We start from the raw sequence: 21,466 nt of genomic DNA on the forward strand, positions 1-21,466 counted from the left end.
GTACAATCATTGATTTGAGAATGCAAGAAATATATTTGAAATGAAACATATTATCAGAGTATTCAATTTAATTAACTTTTGAATTTTATTATTCTATACACATAATATGTGAAGATGTTTATTATCTATCAAATATTTTTACGTAGTTTATATGAATCTTTTATCTTTATATTTCATATAAAAGATATAGATTAAAATATAGTAAACGAGTTAATAATTTTTTTGAAAAAACATATTCTCATTCGAGGTTGATTATATTGAAATTTAATAATAGCGTAACATTTTGGATAACATCCTTAAAAAACAAATTTGACAAATGATAACAATTATCTTTGATATAGGTGTAGCTAAAGAATCTAAAATACCAATAGATGTGATTCATGCAAAAATCATACAAATTTAAATAGTATATTTGAAAAAGGAACAAAAACGATTGAAAAATGAAATATTCAAATGAGTTTTATCATATCAATATGAAAAAGGATAACAAGACGTGTAGATGTATTTTATTAGTATTTTTCAGTTATTTATAATATAATTCTTATGTATTCAAGAAAAAAATTACATCGGAGTATATGTTGTAATATAAAGATTCAAACTCATTGATATTCCAATAAAATGTAGAAAGTGACATATTAACCACATGTCCAAACAAAAAAATTACTAAGAAAATATATATTGACATTTGACATATTGATTAATAATGTACTATCCCTCATTTAATAGATTATAAATGTTAAATTTGTTAAGTTTCATTTCAACAGTCATCTCAAAACGATATTCATAATTAATATATAAGTAAAAAAAATAAAGTGATAATATTACGTTTGAAAATAAAGAGAGCTATAGAATTAATTAAAAAAAGTAATCCTTTAATATTTATTTTAAAGACCGCGCGAAGCGCGGCCAAATTCCCTAGTATAAAATAAGTGGCGACTTGCCTTGACTTTTCAACTAAAACATATAATTCTGCAATTTATCGATTGTGTTGTCAACTCAGTAGCTTGTGGAGGAAGAAACCATGGAGATGGAGCAGCAGTTGGAGTGGAATGAAGCGCAGAAGATTGTGATAAATGTTGACCTTGTTGCTGCAGCCAAACAGCAACTTGCGTTTCTTGCTACCATTGATAGGAATCGTTGGCTCAATGAAGGCGTTGGTTTGGATATTGCAATTTATAGGTAATCCCCAAATTTGAAATTATCAGTATCACCATCTTAGCTAATGATTTTTACTGCGCTTTCTTTATTAGACATTTTTTCTCTTTATAGTCTTGGAGTAATACTAGCAGTTAATGTTGCAATATTTTAAATATTACTCCCTTTGACCGTGAAAATTGTGAAATTTGGGATTGAAAAAAAAAAAGAGTATAGTATTTTTTATAATTTTCAAGTGAAAAATGGTATCTTGAAATTTTAGATTTGAAATTTGTTTGCTTCTCGTTCATGTAGCATTGTATTATGTTCGGTGATTCTTGAAAAGGACGTGAGATTGTTTCTGTTATCTTGGGCTTTTGATCCAGATTCATGTATTTCAGATTTCATTATTTTGGAGAAACTTGCTAATGAAAATCCCCATTTCAGGTACTATTCGTGTTGGCTACCGTTGTTGGCAAAACACTCGGACTGCCCTTTCTTTGAAGGATCTTTGGTTGTTCCTCTTGATTGTGAATGGATTTGGCATTGTCACAGGCTCAATCCTGTAGGCTTCTGAACTATTGAAACATTTGTTTACATTTTTACCTTTTTGACTTAGTGCTTTTTATGACACTTCTGTCTTTGCAGATTAGATACAAAACTGATTGCGAGGAATTATATGGGAGGATTCTTGACAACCATAACGTTGTGTCTTCCGTGAAAGGAATATCACAAATGGAAACAGAAGAGACTTGGAAACACTTGTATCCAAATGAACCCTATGACTTGGATTCAGCAAGAGCTGTTTCAGATAATAACCCTGCACAAATTCTAAAATCTGAAAAGTGCAGTACCTATGATCTGGTCTCTGCTGTTAAAAGGCAAAGCCCCTTCTTCTACCAGGTGAGTAAGAGGATTCACACACTTTTATTTAAGTAAAGAACGGGCTGAACAATTAAGAAATTCAGTTTGTGAGAACTCACAAACTTTAATTTCTCTTATAAATTTGTTTGAATATAGAGTACTGATGTATATTTTAGAATGTCTTCTTATGATCTTTTTGTCGATACCATATTGTTCAGACTTTCTCATATACTACACATTATTTTCGATCTTAAATCATGTATCTTTTCCAGGTGTCTAGACCCCACATGACCAGCGAGGTCTATCTTGAGGGAGCGGTGGCTCGGTACAAGGGTTTCTTACACTTAATCCGAAGAAACAAAGAAAGATCAATTGATAGCTTCTCTGTTCCAACTTATGACATCGACCTTATCTGGCACACTCATCAGTTACATCCTATTTCTTATTATAAAGACCTTGTTGATATTATGGGTAAGGTGTTAAATCATGATGATACAGATTCAGACAGAACAAAAGGGAAGAAGCTGGATACTGGGTTTTCTGGAACTACAAGGTTTTGGGAGGAGATGTATGGGTTAAGATATTGGAGGGCAGGTGCAATGTATAGAGGAAATACACCATCTCCTCTAAGAATTTGTTCTTACCCCTCCAATCCCGTGACCAAGAATGCAGATACATTCCATGCGGATCACAAGATAATTCATCTTCCAGAGATGAAAGTTTTGGAAGTAAATTTCTGAATCCCTTTTTAGTTGTTTCTAAAGCCTGTTTTGCTTTTGTTTTTATTTTGTTGGGACTATTGATATAATTTGGTATATACATTCAATGAAATTCATTATCGCTATATCTTAAAAGACAATATAAAGAGAGGATCTGAAGTATGCAATGACCTAACAAATTTTGATTTATTGCCATCCATCAGTTAGCAAGGAGAGTTGAAGATCATACAGTAACCAATACATTCCATGCCACTTTACTAGGCCATCAATTCTTTGATTAAAATTTCAAACTTTTCTGAAATTTAGCTTATTGTTTCTATCTTATTTTGCTATTTTGGCATTGGGTCAATGCATTGTGTAACGTAGATTGCTTGATCGCCAACAACAGTACAGAATACACCTTTTCTGTCTCAATCTTCAATGCCTTTGATTGAACTATTGCTATTTATTAGGTTCTTTATCATCCATATTTTATATAGCTATCATCTGTTAAACTGATCTTAGCTTTGAACTATGTGATGTTCAAAATTTGTAACTTTTAGCAACTATTTTTACAGGTCATGTTGGAGATCATAGGCATAAGAAACTTACCCAAAGGCCACAAGGGAGACTTCTTTGTTTTCTTTAGCAAGTCACAGCCTGATAGGATCTTCAATGCAAAAAAGAAACTTACAATTTTGTCTGAGCGTGGGGAAAAGCAGGTTGCTTACTTCCAATGTGAACCTTGTGGACATCTTCTCTTGGAACTCATGTCCCAGTCGTCTCATGGTTTGCCAATTTCAAAATCTGTTGAAGTTATAGGTTCTACTGCCCTCTCTTTAGAAGATTTGACTTGCCCAGCTTCACAACTCACAATGGAAAAATGGTTGGAAGTTGTGCCAAGCACTAAAATAGAAGCATTGGAACCAATCTGTGTACGAGTAGCTGTATCAGTTACAACACCTAGTGCTGCACCACATGTGTTTCACATGGTTTGCTCCCGAGCATTCTCAAAAATTTCTTGTTTTTTCACATTTCGTGGAAGGATTCAGTATGCAAAGAATTGGACTCATGTCACTGATGATGTTGGTGATGAGATCATTAGCCTACAAATGAGGTATGTAGTCTTTGGTATACTTTGTTGTAAGTGTTGTTCTAGTTTCTTGACTTTCTCATGTATATATGCACGTTGGTTGTGCATATATCGGCTTTACTTTTCTTTTACCTCTAGTCCAAGATTAATGTTCAATTGATTGTAACATCTTGTGTTGGTCATATAGTTAACAGATCGGGAACCTTTAACATCACCATTAAAATATTGAGAAAATTATTGTTCCTTTAAAATGAACTTGGGAGTAAATCCTTATGTTTTTAATCAAGCCTAACTCTTTGATTTGGTGGAAGGGGACCATCTTATTTGAAAGTGCGTGGAAGAATGTAATTGTTTTGACTTTAGTGAGAGTTCTAAGCAGTTGTACCATTCTACTGAACTCGGTGAATTAAGAAAAGTTGAAAACTGTTGTCACCTCTACTTCTTGCAGTTTGAAACAGTCAGCTGTATTGAACTTCATCTATTCTCCTGTAAATCATGACTTGACTGCAGGAAATCGAAGAAATCAAGGAGAATGAATGGCTCTATATTGCAGAAGGAGTTGATCAGCATCAACAAGGCTGGTGAAACACATACTCTTGCTGAGTTAGTTGGGAAAGAGTGGTTGTTGTTGGATTCCCTCTGGTCCCTCAAATTTCAAACTTGCAGCGGTGATGACGGCTACCTTTTGGAGTTGGTTGATAGTTCCAGGATTGTGAGTGTTCATCCACTACTCCTTCCAAATTTTTTTGTAAACAAGTTCATTAAATGCCTAAGATTGCCACTGTTTCACTATTTAATTTCTCTCATGGATGGAATTATTGATGTCTTTCACTAGTTCATGTGGCCATTGCTCTCTATAACATACAGTAATTTCCTTGCTCATTTCACAGGTAAAGTTCTTCCCTGGTCAAAAATTGGATTATGAGCACAAGCACTGTGCAAAGCGAAGAAATCAAGATGATTTTATGACAGCAATTGAATTCTCTTCAGAGCACCCATACGGAAAGGCACTGGCGTTGCTCGACTTAAAATCTGGTGTTATCAATGTAAAGTCATAATATTCATTTACAGTAAATTACTTGTTTCAATTTCGAAAACATGGGTTTACATCTGCCTGACTGCACATGTTTCTTTGAAAAATCAGGTCAAAGAAGAGTGGCTATTCTTGCCTGGGATAATAACAGCTTTTATACTAGGTGATATTTTGAGAAAAGAAGGGTATAGTAACTTGCTGAGCATTGGCAACAATTTGAAGGATAAGAATACTTCAACGGAAGAAACTAATGCCATGCCAAATGAATAGGACAACAGAAGTAGTCTGAACTTGTGTTGCTCAGTAGGCTGTGGCAGTTCTTGCATTTGGTATGACGGAAATCATTTCCATGGGAGTAGTTGTTGTAAATTGTAAAGGAGTAGAAAGTATCTAAAATAATTACGATTGAAAAAAAATACTTTTTTTTAACTATACTTGAGATAAAATGAAATAAAGAGTCGATTGACACAGATAACCCTACACTTTGTTAAAGTGGGAACTCATGTGTAGTAAGCATTAGCTAACCATGTTTCGTGGCTGACATGTATAATATAACTTGCAATTCACTTGATGTGTTATTTAGATAATATCATAATTGTAGTGATGAATTGTTATTTCGAATTTATATATACATAGTTATAATAATGAATATTATAAAAAGTATACTGATTGTAGGTAGACAATTGTATTAACGCAAGATGAATGATTCAACATGGAGAGTGTTAAGGTAATGATTTCCCAATTTCCAAAGTATTTCGTACACTTCTTGCTTATCACAATTTTTTTTATAAATAAATATAAAATATCCATATACGCTTCTCTCATTTCTGAACAAGAGGCAAGAGAAAATAAAATTCAGTCAGTTTAATTCCACCACACACAAGAAAACTTTTATCTTAAAAATGGTCCTTTCCTAATACCGACTTTACTAGTGATGAGGAAATCAAGTTTCGATTTTGCGTGATCTGATTTGTTTTCCGTTTATGTGAATCTGCTTAAGAAAATGAAATTCCTACTTGATTGGTTAAAATAAATAAATGACTATTAAATTTCCCACCTTGAGCTTGGTACAGTTTTTATCAAACAATTAGCGAGTTCTTTTTGGTCATTTAATTTCAGATATGAAGAGTAGATCAAATTTGAAGGTTGATTTAGCGATTCATATGGAATTTTCCTTACAGCGTCAAATTTAAGGTATGTTTTCCTGCATCTACTCCTTTTGAGGATTTTACCATGCGATCTGCTAATTTCTCTATTGCTCTTAAAATATTTAGTCCTTTTTGTAAGCTTTAGGGTTCTTCTGTCACGGATCTAATGTGATATGGTGTTCATGAATGATCTGTGATCCACCCAGGACGTGTTTCCCATGACTACTGCTAATTTTACATTACAATCTCTCCTGGAGGTGTTTTAATCAGAGAAAGTTAATTACGGCGTAATTAGAATTTAAATAAAAGTAGTATGAGTTACAACTTTTATAGTTAAATTGTTGAAGAAATTGATTAAAAGAAAAACAAAAAACTGGTTGATTCAACTCCTAAGGCCAAAGCAGTGTTTCCATCTGATTTACAATGACAGTAGATAGTATCTAAACATGTACAGAAATCATCAACCCGTTCGGGATTTTGGAACACGGGTTTGACTCCGTTTGAGACTGAGGCATAGTAGTTATTGTTGACATGTCACAGGTTTCATAAAAGGAAATAACTAGTTCTTAGGTTGTTTACGTTCAGTGCCTCGTGAAAATAAGTGGAAGATCTAATGGATTGAGAAGGATCTTACTCCCTTCAAAGTACATAGGTTGGCAAAAGAGGTACTTATGATGCTGCTGAAGCATCTTGTTACCAACAAGGGTCACTACCATTTTGTAGTTTGGTCATGTCGAAAATTTCCATGATGTTTTGGCATCATAAGTTTCCTTGATTTGTCTCACCTCATTCAAATAAAACTGAATGCTGTGTTTTACATGAGGGAATAGCAAACACTTTTCACTTTTGATCCGGAATCTATTTTTTCCTAGTTAGTTCTTTAAGCCTATGCTTTCCTTGGATTGAGTGATTCGATAGATTTATGTTTCTTGCTAGCACTTAATGAGGAAGACTACATGTGGGATTTTTGTGAACAATATATCTTTGGCAGTGTCATTCTGAAAGCTAAGAGGGAACGGGGTTCTTAACTAAGATGGAGCTTGTATGAGTAAATTTTATGAATCTTATTTGATTTTTGTTGCACAAAGGAAAGAACTGAAGGGTAAAGTGAAAAATGTTAAAGTGGCTCAATAACATGCTCGATACCAATCAACAAATTCTCTTAGAACAGGATTAGTTTATCGGTATCATAGACTTCAAAGGCCCAGTCATTCCAGTGTTTTGAGAAATTGAAGTTTGTTCAGGTTGATTCCTTCCTTGTTAGTCCAGTTACCTATGTTATTATGTGGGTCATCATTGTGTCTTTGTCTCAGATGTTGGAGTAGAAGGTTGAGAAATGGAAACATGATTACGAGTATTTTTAACAATTTTTTAAGCCTAATATGCCTAGTATTGGTTTTATTCTTATAGTAGTAAACGCCCTTCCTGATGTATTCATTCTCAGCTTAGAAGCTATAGTCTCATAAAATTTCACTAAGCTATTTTCTGCTTCTGTTCCTAAGAGAAAACATTATGATTGACAAATTCAACTATGACTTTTGCTGGCGTTAGATACTTATGAAAAGATAGGTTGCGGATCTATTCTACCTCTAGACATCTTGAACGAATCCTTTTACCATTTTTTACCTTTGGGCAGGTCTAACCTTCTTGTCATATTTACATGGTTCTCTTCATCAACAGTATATGTATTGACTCCGCATACCAACAACTGTAGTCGGTCTGTGTCTAACTCTCATAGACAGTGATTATTTTTCCCATTAGCATCATTTACTTTCATTGAATGTGTTGCGCGAAGTTTAAACAGCTCTCTGAAAAAACTGTTTACTGAAAAGTATTGCCTGGTATGTATAACAAGAAGGCATAATCAGACAAGCACGCCCATAAGTCACGTTGTATGTCAACTAAATTAAGTTGCCACTTATTGACAAATAGATATTTCAGAAGAAATTTCTGGTTTTAATTTGTAAATCTGCCCTCAATATTAACTGCAATAATTGTGCAACCTTATTTGCATCAAACAGTAAGGACATACAGGGTTTTCCCACAATGCCCTATGTTTTCTACATTCCAGTCGCGAGAAGTATCCATGCCCTTTCATAACTTTCTTGTATATAAGTATTATAACTCCTAAACTTTTGGTAGGGGACATGTTTGATAGTTGGCCACTTTCCCTCCTATCCTTCAGCCATCAAGATTTTGATATGTCCCTTTATTTCTGATCAAAGGAATGTCATTTTGTTTTCCTGAAAATCCTAGATATTTGTAGCACGATATTGAAAAATCTTCTTCCTTTTACTCAAACAAGCATGAAAACTATGTAATTTTGGGCTTTTCAGTGGATGAACATCTTGCTTGATGTGATTTGTGAAACCAATATGAAATGAGTTTGTAATCACAGTGCCTATAGTTTTTTGGATTTGGGAACAGGAGCAGTTCATGGAGCTTAAAGATGTGTGTTGACTGCATTGATTAGTGGAAATGCTTTTCTGGTTTTTTATCTGCAGGGCTTTGCTAGTAATGTTATCCATTTTGTCACTTACTCATTGCATCACTCAGAAATAAACAGCTGTAGACTTGTAACTCCTCATAAAATACACTCACCAAAATAGGTACTTGATGCATTGAGTCTCTACAAACTTGCTTGCAAGATCCCTTATGTTGGGATGCGCAGACATTGAACTGGCTCCTAATTCTTCAATAACAGAATAACATTTGTACTTAGGACTGAAAGATTGAGCAGATTTACGGTTTACCATCTCCACCTTCCTTTGGAGCACTATTAGAGAACTCATTTAGAATCGTTTGGTTGGGAACAAGTTATCCCAAGATGAAAGCTATCCCGGGACAACTTAACCATGTATATGAGATAACTTATCCCATCACTATGGTATAAATGGTGGGTTAAGTTATCTCAAACATAACAACGAAACACCAAAGTTTGATCCCTGGACTATTTTTTTATCCTAGGACTATTTATTCTTATCCCTCACATCAAACGACCTAGTGTATTGCTCTCTCAACAAAAAGGAAAGCAATCAAGATAACCAACTAAAGGTTCCATCCATTACTTGTATTATTTTCTCAAGGTCATAATTTCGAAATTCTGAAGCTATGTCGTTGTATGTCATCCAACGTGTTTCTATTAAACCACTTATGTTAACTCCTCCTTGGTTATCTCAGACTAATTCGGAAACCTGGAAACTGAAGTCCCGTTGTTACCATGACAAGTTGGGTCCAACAAGGAGGCTTTCAAATTGAACTCCATTAAAAGTGAAAGGTATGGATTCTTCGTGCAAACAATACAGGTTAAGTCAACGGTACAAATAGCATTCATAAGAAAAGGCATATGCTCAATAGAGTGCTCAACAGAAGGGGGCATGTCATTAAGCAGCAACAGTGACCCAAACAAAACTTTGATCCAGGTTTTTAACCTTTGAAATGAGTCTTGAAAACTACCGTATCCCATTAGCACTTCTCTTTTTCTCACAAGTTAAACAACTCCAGGTAAAGTGAACTATGGAATATGGAGCAAGTACTGCCACCAGGCATTTGGCATCAAAAAGAGCAAAATTCTGAGATAAGAAGTCTCGTAGCAGCCTCTCAAGTTGGAAGAGCTAGTTTCTCTTTTCCATGTTGTAGGAGGTTCCACTAAAGTTCAGGTATATGTTATCTTTTGCCCTTGCAGAGGCAGTTATTGAATCTTCTTTGCTGATGTTTTACTAGTGTGGCTTAATGATTTTTGAGTTCTAATTTGTCATTTGAGGCTATGGACCATTGAACCACCATACAATCTAATATTGTCAGTTGATTTGCATGAAGTAAAGAGCATTTTGCCTTATCTTTATTTTATTTTCCCAAAACTGGTGATTCAGTAAATTTGAATTTGGTTGAGTTGCATTACTTTAATCAATATTTTGGCAGTTACAAATTTGTGCTGATTGTCTTTTCATATTGACCCAAAATAAGGTAGAAGTGGTGTTCACTTCAGCAGAGCTAGGGAATAGTAATAAAGTAAAAGCAATAGAGAAATAAGAAGTTGAAATAGAAGATCCATATGAGATTACTTCTTGGGGTTCATAGAGACTACAGCTTTGTTCTACAAACTCAGTCATCAGTCTGCACTGTACAAGTTACTACTTCTATCCTCTTACTAAACACTGAGATCAGCAGGTGTTCTGTATACAAGCAAAAAATAAACCCAAAATGTTTGTTGTCAGTCCCCCATTTGTAACATCCTACCTACAACTACTCTGTAGTTAGCTAAAACCTCTCAATTTTTCTAATCTTGAACTATTCATACTTCTTAAAAGCTAAAACCCAGCCAAACTGTGATATCTTCTGTGCTGCTAAAACAGATGCACAAAAACCAGCAGAGAAAATACTAACAGAAACACCATAGCACTATTCAAAACCCATTTTAATGGCTTAGGTTGCAGGAGCTTCTTTTGCTGCTTCAACATAAGGTGACTGTACACTATCCTCATCAGAATCACTCCCAGAAGAACTTCCTGAATCTGCATAACCATGGCAAAAGTAAATATAGCATCACACTTGTTAACCAGAATGAACTACAGAAAGAAAAAGTTATACCACCGGAAGAAGAATCACTGCCAGAACTTGAGCCGCTAGAGCTGCTTGGATCCTTGTCGATATGCACAGGAGGAAAGTTTTCACCTGGTATTTCCTCACCAATATCAACATCCTCTTCCACAACGTCCACTTCATTGATTTCAGGCTTTGCATGTTCTGGTGTTGGTGCTTTCTCAGGCGACTTATTTAACAAAAGCAACATGGTGATCAGCACACATGGCACAATATAGAGTTACTTAACAAATGTATGAAAAAAACATATGATTTCTTTACCTTGTCGAGCAGTACGTCCGCTGCATTTTCTGTGACTCCTGATCTCTCAATCTTGCTCATAGACTCCTTATGGGGAATAACATATCTATACAGTTCCCAGAGTGTTTCATTGTCAATGATCTCAAGGTCGAGCTCAACCTCATTCCCTTCCTCTGTAAGATTAGGGAATTTCCTCTTCACAAGTTGCAGGACATGTTCCATATTCTCTGGGGGAAGATTCTGCAACTCATTCCCTAACTTGTCCCTTTCACCTTCGGTCATAAGTCTTTTGTTCGGATCCTTAGCCTTCAGATTGGGCGTCTTAGCTGACCTAGGCATCTCAACAACAGGCTGTGGAGGAGATTTTGAAGCAGGGGTTGCAAAAAGAGGCGCAACAGGTGCACTGAAAGAATGGATATGAGATTGGTGTTGATTCAACAAAGTGGAATGTGACCGCGCAGATCCCGATTTCTTTGCTACTGGCAACGGTGGAAGCTTAGTAGTTGGTGCAGGCTGAGACAGATTCATCTGTTGATGCACCTGCTGCATAATAGTGGCAACTTTATGGTGCTCAGCTTCATACTTCTCATACGCTGGTTTGAACATCTCTTCAAAGATACCAAGATACTCCTCAGCCAAATTATGCACATACTGACCTTTTGGGTTATATGTCATGGCATTGGTGAATGTAAGTCTCACATCAGCTGCAAAATCTTGTGGTGTTCTGTACACATTCTTGTCCAGTCTTGATTTCACAGTTCCGAGATCCATGGGATACTTGATGAAATCATGATAGTCATAAAGATTCAAACCCTTAACATCCACTGGTGCATTAAACACAGGCCCGTATTTTTTCTTCATTATTTTCACCAATATCTGCCGGCACGTCTTCATCATATTAACAATGAACTTATCGCCTTCCACCACTAAATCTTTCCCTAAGTCAATTGTTCTTGGTCTCTTTTGTCCAGTGTGCTTCTTGCTCTTTTTACCAATTAAAACAGGTTCGCGATGCTGCCTACTGGCATTGGGGGGCAATGCCGATTGAGGCCATGGTGCCATCGGTGGCTGTATGACTTCTCTGGCATGAAAAGATGTCCTGGGGACGAAATCTTGGGTTTCGATCCTGTCTAGAAGTCCTTGGACCCGATCTAGATCAGAGCTTAGCATCTTCTTAAGTTCCTTCAACTCGCTTCTCGAATAAGCAGCCAAATTGAAAATCACATACTCTCTGTGAAATGAGTCGGTTCCATCAACAGCATTTGGTTTCCAATTGACTTTACTGGTAGCCATTATTGCCGGAGAGGGAGCAGCCCTTGGTAGTGGCTCATTGACTTGCTGGAGATGAGACATGGTTGAAAAATTTTGAAGGTTATAATTGGGGTTAGGGTTAGGGTTGAATCGAGTGTGGAGCTGAGAATGAGCAGTGGGATTAGTTGTATATTTCCTTTTATAGGCATTCTGTTTATCCCAGTGCGGTTCATTTCTGCCGGTTATAACAGCTGATGCCATAGAAGGTTTACGGGGTTTAAAAATAGCTTGAAAACTCCGCCAATTAATCTCCGGCAAGAAAATGGCGGGAGCCCATAACTGTATTATTGCCGGGAATATTGAATTACCGCCAGGAGAAAATTTTAAAAAAAAAAAAAGCGAGAAAGTATAAGAAATTAGTATTTCTTCACCGAATGAGAAATGGAGAAGAAGGTAAGGGTTTCAAATGAACCTCTTGAACCTGAGTGATGAAATTTTTCAAGGCCACGGATCTCCTCTTAAAGGCAATAAGATCTGCCCCGTTTCTGTTTCGGGCAGTTTATGAGCCCTCGATTGGAAATCAAGATTTATCATTTACGCTGCCCGGTGTGATGACCTTGCCCACCTGTCATGGACGGCCTAGATTTACGTTACGTACACGTGGGGATAGATAAAGGCAACTGTTTGTGCCTTTTGGTGGGAAAAGTAAATTTTGGTTTCAAGTTTTCGGAGATTACAAAAAAAAATTGAACCTTACAACTCGGAGGTGAGGTGGCGAGTTGATGACGTATTATTAGGTGGGGTCCATTGGACCGTCGAAAATATCTTCTTTCTTTGTAGAATTTAGCGGAATTTTCTACCCGCCTAAAATTCGGGATTATCTTTTCTCTCTTTTTGATTAATTGTATTGCCAGGTCAGCACCGTTATTGGTGCTAAAAATTTAATCCACATGTGCAAATCCCCATATTTCTCATGATCACACTTCACATTTCCTTTTGTGTTTTTTCTTCCTTCTAGAAGAACGGGTGAAATCATATATATTTATATATAACTACTATTTCATATTAATTGAATTGTTGAGGTGATAAACATATAGTAAAAATTATGTTTCCGATTAATTTTATTTTTTAGTATATGCGCATTGCTTAGTTAATATGATAGAAGAAGTTAAATGTTCTTAAGGTAGATAATCCTTTCTTCTATTAAACCTAGCACATAATTCATTTCGTTAACTTTTTTTTATTTAACCTCTCTTGCATTATTATCCTTTAATTTGAATATATCTAATATGTAACCAAAGAGACTCCTTATACATATTATATAATGAGTTAAACTACCGCCAGGCAATGTGAATGTATAGTTAAGTTGAAATCATACTAGAACTCTTTCTGGCGACTTCAATATCATGGAGGTATCCCTTAGAGATGTTTTTTTATTTTAATTTTTGCTTTTTTAATGTCATTAAAATTTATAATATTAGTACATTTCCTTTTTCAATTTTTTGTGTTTGGAAAAGTAAATCAAAGAACTGATTTCCCATATGGTCACTCAATCAATCCTTACTATTAGTATTATATGAAGTCATTGGAAATGAATCGGGAAAGCAAAAGAAGAAACAATAAACAAACAGGCATATCTCTATTAACCTTTCACATGATTTTCTTGAAAAGGAGTTTATGCAAGAAAAGTATAGCAACTAATTGGGAGTTTGTGACCAAATGTGCTTAATTAGAAGGGGTTGGTCCTACCAAATCTTCAAGGGGTAGGTAGCATTAACTTTACTGTATCACCAGAAAGTGCTGTGAAAGATAATTGCAAGAAGCAGAAATAATCTAAACTTGCTTCTGTCATTCCAATAAAAAAGGACGTGCAAATAGGCAAAAGGAACATTTTTCGAAAGTGTGTTATAGCCTTTGAGATTTTGTTTCTTTAATGCGCTGAAGCCTGAATGGTATCTTATTGACTGCTCATTGAATAGTCTAACCGATATTGCGGGCATTACTTTATGGTGTATTATGATATGAAAATATAAATTTATGCCTTTTGAAAAAGTTGCGGTAAAAATTCAATTGAGTAAGAAAAATCCACCTGACCAGAACATGAAACTGAGCATGCGAGATAAAGGAGCCAATTATTTTTTGGATCTTTATCCAAAGAGTTCGATTTTGCTGTTTAACTTTTTCAAGTTGATATACAAAGATTATACACTATATATATCATACATTTGGTGGCTATCTTTTAGTTTAAATGATTGGGGATAGGGCTGTAGGTCCAAAATGAAGAAATCTTTTGAAGAGGCCCAGTCAGTTTGGTAATATAGGTTCAAACATGATTGAACTTGAAAGAGTGAGAGTAAATAGAATGGTAGCTAAATGAACAGCAAATCAGTAACCTTATTGCCAATTTATCCGTTTCTGTTTGAGCATGGTGGAAGCCTAATATATTAGGCATAAATACGGAATTCTGAGAGCTATTAAGAAGCATTAAGGTAAATGCGTAAGCAATGTTGGTTCTCTGGATGAAAGATTTTTATAAAATTGATTCTTTTGGAAGTTATTTATTTGCTCAGGCCTAGTGCAACATACACATGCGTCTTTTAAATAAAATTTATTTCATTACTTAACCATGTCTGCAAGTTATATATGATCATGCATAATCATCTAAAATTGTATTGTTTCATTTAGATGAAGTTGCAACTACTAAATCATTATTTTGGAAACATAATTCTACCTCTATGAAGTAACCAGCTTGTGAATTACACAAGGAATATATTTGTTTGTGACAAAGTATAAATAAAAACGGCAAAAAGGTCAGGGTCTACTTTACACAGCCTGTTATCCAGTCTTTCTTTCTTCTCCTTTTTTTTTTTTTAATTTATTTCCAACCGTAGCCTAAATAAATGATGGTAAAACTAAACAAAAAGGCTATGACGAGATAGTTTTTGTACACATAAAAGCAAGAAGGACAACTAAACAGAAGAGAAAAAAGAAGGAACTCTTAGGTCATCATTTATCAATGAAGCCCCAAAACAAGGGGGACACAAACCTGTTATCAGTTTCCCAAATCAAAATGATAAGGGTCCAACTTTTCTAAATGACTCGCCCTTATGTTTATCTCATATTAAAATGGTGCTGTTTTTTTTCCTTCCTTTTTTGGTTTTAAAAATCAAGGCCACATCATCAAAGAAACATTGAATATATACGATATTACTTTTTTTTTTAATTGTAGTGACCTTCAACTTTTGTAAACAATGAACTCAATATCTAAACTTATTTAAAAAGAAAAACTTCAACTTTGTTCTAAATTCGCATATGAATGACACTTGTTGAAAAAAAGATTTTCTGGGCCAACATCAGATAGTTGAAGTACTCAGTACAGTTGATCCTAAATATGCATAAGGCCAATTCTTAGGCAGGGTTGGGCCCGTCACCTAATCTGTACACTGATCATATATCAGTTATACTAATGAAAGCAGAATAGTTACCTAATCTAGAATACTAAAACAGAAAAAGCTATAGAATTTACTTGTACCATACGATAGCAAGTAGGTGGCTTGCGTTTCATTCTTGGTTCCTACCTACAAGTAGCTAGGGCCTGATGATTGCATCAACACCAATTATAACTTGGCTAACAATTTCTAAATTATCAGTAATTTGAATAGTGTCATATTCAGCCATTTCTAGTGACCTGTAAAACTCAGAAAAATAATACAGCTTGTAGCTCAAGAATAAACAAACTTTACTAATTAAAGGGAAAAGTAGGAACAAGAAAAAAAGTTATAGTGCTTGCAGTGGCTCCATTAATGATATGTAAGATGGTAGCTGTCGCCACAGATAGGACCACCATAAAGTATCAAAAAGAAAGAAAGAAGAAAACAACTCGAAGCTTTTTTTAATGGGAAAAATTGTAATCTCTAACTAATGATGATGATGATGATATACAGAATCTGAGATAATGGAAACATATGCTGCATAAAAGGGGTAAAAATTCATTACACATATCAAAGAGTAAACACCTTAGTAAATGGGAATGGAAAAAGAAACCAGTCGCTATTTACTCTATGTACCATTTTAGAATTCACCAATGTTGGAAAGAAAGAGAAAAAGGATGAAGATGATATGATGACCTCTGTTACGATACGTTCTGATCAACTTTTGATTTCACGGCTGAGAGTATCAGTTGTAGACACAATCATCTTGTGCTGATCTGGGACCATCACCGAAGTCACTGCAGGCACAAAATTGTAGACAGGCTGGTCCATATATTGGCCACCACCTGCAGCCACTACTCCCAACTGCCCAAACCCAGTGTGATACCCACCAGTCATCAGTGGTACCCCGTAAACCATCTGCACCGCATTACCATAGGTCCCACCATTCACGTGCCTTTCACGTAACCCTTGTGTGTAATGATTCTTCACCAACAAGCTGCTGCTGCTGCTGTCACCACAAACTATTTTCGGAACTGCAATCACGCCGCTTCCCTCATTTTTTGACATATCCAATCCTGAATTTTCGGGGAATTGCAATTGGAGAAGATCCTCTGTTGCCGTTGGACTCGGGTTCGGGTTGTAATCCTTATCGAATCCGAATAAAAAATCCGGATTCAAAGGCGATTCTGGTAAGCGAATCGGGTAAAAGAGGAAAAGCCTTAACCTAGCCGGTTTATTCGAAACTTTCTGCATGCGATCATATTCAACCATCATTTGCTCAACATCGTCATCATCGATAAGAGAAACCAGAGCATCGAGATCTTCGCCAGGCAACTGATACTTCATACAAACCTCCGCGTTGCAATTACAGAGACAATTCACCTTTGCAGCAACATCGGAAAACTTGACGTTCCGATCAACAGTGAGGATTTTGGTATCACCGCCAACATAGGAGAGTTGATGATCGTGAGGACGAAGCTGGATTTTTCCACCATAGCTACACATTAGCTTAACCTTTTGATTCTCCATTGCTGCTGCTGCTGCTGCCGCCGCCAAAATTCAAGCGAGAAGACAGAGGGTTTGGTATTTTGGGGATTTTCTTTTTATTATTTTTATGTTTATATGAGAGAGAAATTATTATGAGTGTAGTGCGGCGATACAAGTAGAGTGATGAGTAGTAGTTTGAGGCTATTGGAATTAGAGAGTTTGATCTTTAAAGGATTACTAAGAGGGTCCACACGGAAACTAATTCGCGTATTGTGGGCCCAGGGAGTGATGGCCCACTCTACTAAATTTGAGAAATATAAGGGGAGCTTTTGTTATGAGAATGGGATCGGAGTTAACCACGAGTTTAATGTAGAATTATTAATTGAAGATACTGAGTATTTTTTTCATTTATTTTTATTTGTTATTAACTTAGTATAATATTAAAAAAATAATTATTTGAGATATTTTATCAAATTATTCATAGTATTTAAATTTTGAAAAATAATTTTTTTAAGAAGTATTTAAAACTAGAGGTAAACATGAAAAAATATAATTATATATTTTTAATATGTTAAAAGTGATAAATAAATATGAAAATTTATTTTTTTAAAAAAAATAAGTAAAAATGAATGGACGAATTATTTATACTACTTCCTCATTCAATAATGATCGTACGCTAATATTGGGTCACTAAATTAATGGAGGATTTTATATTAGTTCTTGATTTACTTTTGTTATTAATTATAATTATTTTTCTATTATAATTTTTATAAATATTATATTTATTATATTAAAAATAGTATAATAAAATTATTATTTTATTTATAATTTCTTAGAAATTTGCAAAATTAAACGTTTGTTGGCCATAGAAAGGTAGAAGAGTATTTATTTCCCTTTAGAAGGATGTGGACAGTTTCCTTTGATTGATATTCATTCAAAAGTAAAATAATAAAGAGTGACGATGACTATTCTTTTTGCGATCTTCAAATTCAAAATTTAAGGTTTATCCACTAATATAATTATTTTCTTCATGTACTCTATTATTATATCACCTATTGACAATTGGACATGAAGTTTTGTCGTTTATGCTAGCAAATAGGATATTTTAGATAACATTTATTTTCGAAATCTATTAAAGATAAAAAATAAAAAAACTTTTAATGATTTTTCTTTTGGAAATTCTTGCTAATGTTTCGTTCACCTAAATTCTTTTTCCGGACTTAAGAAAAATTAAAGAGCTTTTGTCTAATGAGATTTGGTTTAAAAATATAAACTAATTAGTACAAAACCAAAAAAGAGAAAATCATAAAAAAAAAAAAGTAGCTTCTTCAATTATAACTTTATAAGTATTAACTTCAATTGAACATGCATATATTTTACAGCTTATAGAAGATAACGTGTATAATTAAATAATGTGTCGTATTTTAGTGAATTAACTTATTTATATAATGAATTATTTTTTTTTTGAGTAAAATTGAGCTACAAATATAATAAAAATACTTTATCAATATTAAAATAAAGCAAATTATAATTCAAATATTCGACTAATATATACTAGTCCCGTTAAACAATTGTCAATATTTTCTTAATCATAATCGTTGAGGAAGTTAATTTTTTTCAAAATATTATGTATAAATGTTTTCTTGATTGTAAAGCTGATAGCACACAGGTCCAAATTATTATTTAAAGTGTTTTTGAAAACTAATTTTGAAATATTAGAGGTAAACCAAATTCAAACGATATCTATGATTTTGACGTATGAAATTTAAAATTGAAAAAACCCAAATAAGGAGACAAAAAGATATGGACAGTTGATGGGAAATGGGCGTGCGTTGCCCCACGTAAACACAAGGCTCCACCCAAACATCTTACAACTAATCTTTGAATCTAGTCTATTTTTCAATCAAATAAAATCTAAAATATTTTGCTACTCTTTCCGTCTCATAGCATTTCGTATAAAAAATATTATTTTATTATAATCAAAAAATAATATAAACTAAATAACTTTTTAAAAATATAAAATATAACCATTTCAATTTCATTTCGTATAAAAATTATTATTTTATTATAATCAAAAAATAATTTAAACTAAATAATTTTTAAAAATATATAAATATAAAATATGACCATTTTAATTTTAAAAATTAATCGAATTAGCTCGTCCATATTCTTTTAAATTAGTTTAAGATTTGAAAAAAAGAGCGCCAGCTAATCTTTTAAATACATTAAAGTAATAGAATCCACTTCCTCAATTTCTGCCGTCAGTGAATTATAGTAAAATCTTTACTACAAAAAGGAAAATATAAATCCATTCTTTTTTAACACAAATTAGAATATTCCTAGTCAATAAAGGCACATTTACATTCCGTTTTTTTTTATTTCCCATATCTTTTCATTATCTGTCAAAAAAGTTATTTATATTATATCAATAGTTTGATTACAAGTATTCGAACATATACTCTTTTTTTAAATTTAAATTAAGGTACTTGATATATTATTTTATTAAATTACTTAAATTTGATATGATTTTGGTATGAATATGAATTAAGATTTTACCTAAACTTGAATTGAAAAAAAGTGAAAACTCTTACATCCTGTCACATTCATGTTCGTCCTTTTTTGTTAATGAAAATCTCATATTTAATGAGTGAATGGTACTATTGACGACAACTGGAAAGCAGTAATCTAGAGATCATTAAAGTTTAAACATATGATACTATTGTTTGAGTTGTTCTGTACTTTGATCTGTCACAATAAAAACATTTTTGCTTGTTAATTATATTAAAAATAGATTTTTTTACTTAAATATAATTTTTGAATTGATATAATAATATAATTTAATGTAACTATCGAGTAAGTTAGATCGCGTAAATGTTACCGGAGAGAGTAGAGGAACGTAAATTAATTTTTCCATGCGATAAAAAGAAAAGAGATTCCCGTAATCTTAGTCCTAAAATTTGGGAAATTAGTGGATATGGAACTTTGAATGGAGCAGGAAAGTTTGAAAATATTGCACTATCTCATATTAATATAATATATTTTAGTCTGATATGTTAAATTTGTGAGATTTGATCTTCTACTCAAATTGACTTAGAAATTAGAATCTAACGATTCGTTCAACAAGTCTACAACGAAAAGATGACGATTCCTTTTTTTTTTCATTCATTTTTACGTAATCAAAGGTGGAACAGAAAATTCTCAAATTTAATCGTTATTTATTAAGGTAATTAAAATTAGGAGATAGATCTAACAATTGAGTTGATTATATGTCTGAATTTTTATTGATAATCAGTGAGATTCGATTTTTCATCTCGTGATTTTTCTCTTATTTCTCCTTTGCCCTACTCGACTATCCAGGTATAGTTAAGAAAAAAATGAGGCTAGAATTCAAAATCATGACACTAGCTACTTGAATCATTATCTTCTTGATCATAGACTAAAACTGTCATTAATATTGACACGATATTACTAAAATTCAAACTTATGAGAGTACGTGTATAGCCTCTTGGCTATTTGACAAAAAAAGTGATGAATATATTTTAAAATATCAATATAATTAAACTCCAAGACTATTGAAATTGTAGCTATTAAGGGTGACGAATATATATTACTCGTAACAAACACGATTCAAACTAAGCAATGATAACAGTGCTGATTTAACTTATTCATTGCCAAATAGAATTAGTGACGAATTTTATTGTCTAGCTATAAAAATTTTCCGTTGCTAAATTTAGTTTTTTTTAGTAACGTTTATACGATGGTCTACCCGAACAAATTAACTATCAAGTGTGACTGGACGTAACCAGGAACAAAAAAGGCTGGTGACTCTTATTATACTTTTACCAACTGCTGCAGTTATGTGTTATTTTCTTTTTGGTTCAACTTGATTGTAAACAATAAAGGAAGAATCCTGAAGCTACTATTGCATGTGAAACTAGCAAAAAGTTGCTTTTTTCGTTTGTTCTATTTCACATGCAAACCATAATTTTTTTGGCCCACCGCATACATGCACAACGACCAGAAAAATCAAGAGAAGCTACACCACAGAACACTTCCCTCAAACAAGTCATAAACAAGAGCCGAGAGGGGTTGCTCGAGTAGTAAACATGCTCCTCGAGTTCCCAAGGAGCGAAAAAAATGGGAAGCGGTAAAAGAAGAACGTCATAATAAATATGAAAAGAAAAATAAAAGTTTAACATTCGTGCTATTGCTTCATGTGAAGACATAGCTGCATGTTGAAGGTATATACTTCCCACATGTACTAATCATTAAATTAATGAATGTCATCATGGAGTCAGATTTTCTTTTCTGCACTTTGCATCTCATTCTCATTCCAAATCTTTGCATCAATGACGTTGGGTCACATCCTTTTTGTTGATACGAAAAGAAAAGCTTCACATAATTTATCATGTGAAAACAAACCTTTTAGCTCAAAAATGGTCCTAGTCAACTTTTTGTAGGATCCATGTCAAATGATCAAACAA

At 33.7% G+C, this 21,466-nt stretch overlaps 3 protein-coding genes across 10 annotated transcripts; 1 reads left to right on the forward strand and 2 right to left on the reverse strand.

Moving 5' to 3' along the window:
• Positions 1–925: 925 nt before the first annotated feature.
• On the forward strand, positions 926–10,934 carry LOC107011120 (glycine-rich domain-containing protein 1). 7 transcript variants are annotated; one of them, XR_003576964.1, is made up of 13 exons: positions 926–1,179; positions 1,582–1,699; positions 1,783–2,037; positions 2,271–2,726; positions 3,275–3,813; positions 4,300–4,501; positions 4,680–4,835; positions 4,934–5,151; positions 5,498–5,549; positions 5,942–6,016; positions 9,151–9,392; positions 9,475–9,629; positions 10,400–10,934. XR_003576964.1 is itself a non-coding variant. In XM_015210480.2 (8 exons), exons 1-8 carry the CDS (start codon positions 1,022–1,024, stop codon positions 5,090–5,092), a joined length of 2,043 nt encoding a protein of 680 aa, XP_015065966.1. In that variant the 5' UTR covers positions 926–1,021; the 3' UTR covers positions 5,093–5,409. The 7 variants fall into 7 exon arrangements, 1 of the variants encoding a protein (XP_015065966.1); XR_003576963.1 differs by lacking the exon at positions 10,400–10,934 and adding an exon at positions 7,059–7,214 and having other exon boundaries at positions 9,475–9,814; XR_001455815.2 differs by lacking the exon at positions 10,400–10,934 and adding an exon at positions 7,607–7,687 and having other exon boundaries at positions 9,475–9,814.
• On the reverse strand, positions 10,004–13,139 carry LOC107011121 (transcription factor GTE7-like). Of its 2 annotated transcripts, XM_015210482.2 has the most exons (3): positions 10,834–13,139; positions 10,561–10,741; positions 10,004–10,484 (listed from the first exon to the last, which is right to left on the reverse strand). In XM_015210482.2, exons 1-3 carry the CDS (start codon positions 12,322–12,324, stop codon positions 10,396–10,398), a joined length of 1,761 nt encoding a protein of 586 aa, XP_015065968.1. In that variant the 5' UTR covers positions 12,325–13,139; the 3' UTR covers positions 10,004–10,395. The 2 variants fall into 2 exon arrangements, with proteins under 2 accessions (XP_015065968.1, XP_015065967.1); XM_015210481.2 differs by having other exon boundaries at positions 10,004–10,741.
• A 2,792-nt stretch (positions 13,140–15,931) lies between these two features.
• On the reverse strand, positions 15,932–17,189 carry LOC107009206. The gene has a single exon (XM_015208497.2). The coding sequence runs from the start codon at positions 17,022–17,024 to the stop codon at positions 16,212–16,214; it is 813 nt and encodes a 270-aa protein (XP_015063983.1). The 5' UTR covers positions 17,025–17,189; the 3' UTR covers positions 15,932–16,211.
• Between the last annotated feature and the right edge of the window lie 4,277 nt (positions 17,190–21,466).

Source organism: Solanum pennellii, chromosome 2 (assembly GCF_001406875.1).
Source record: "Solanum pennellii chromosome 2, SPENNV200".
Taxonomy (NCBI): domain Eukaryota; kingdom Viridiplantae; phylum Streptophyta; class Magnoliopsida; order Solanales; family Solanaceae; genus Solanum; species Solanum pennellii.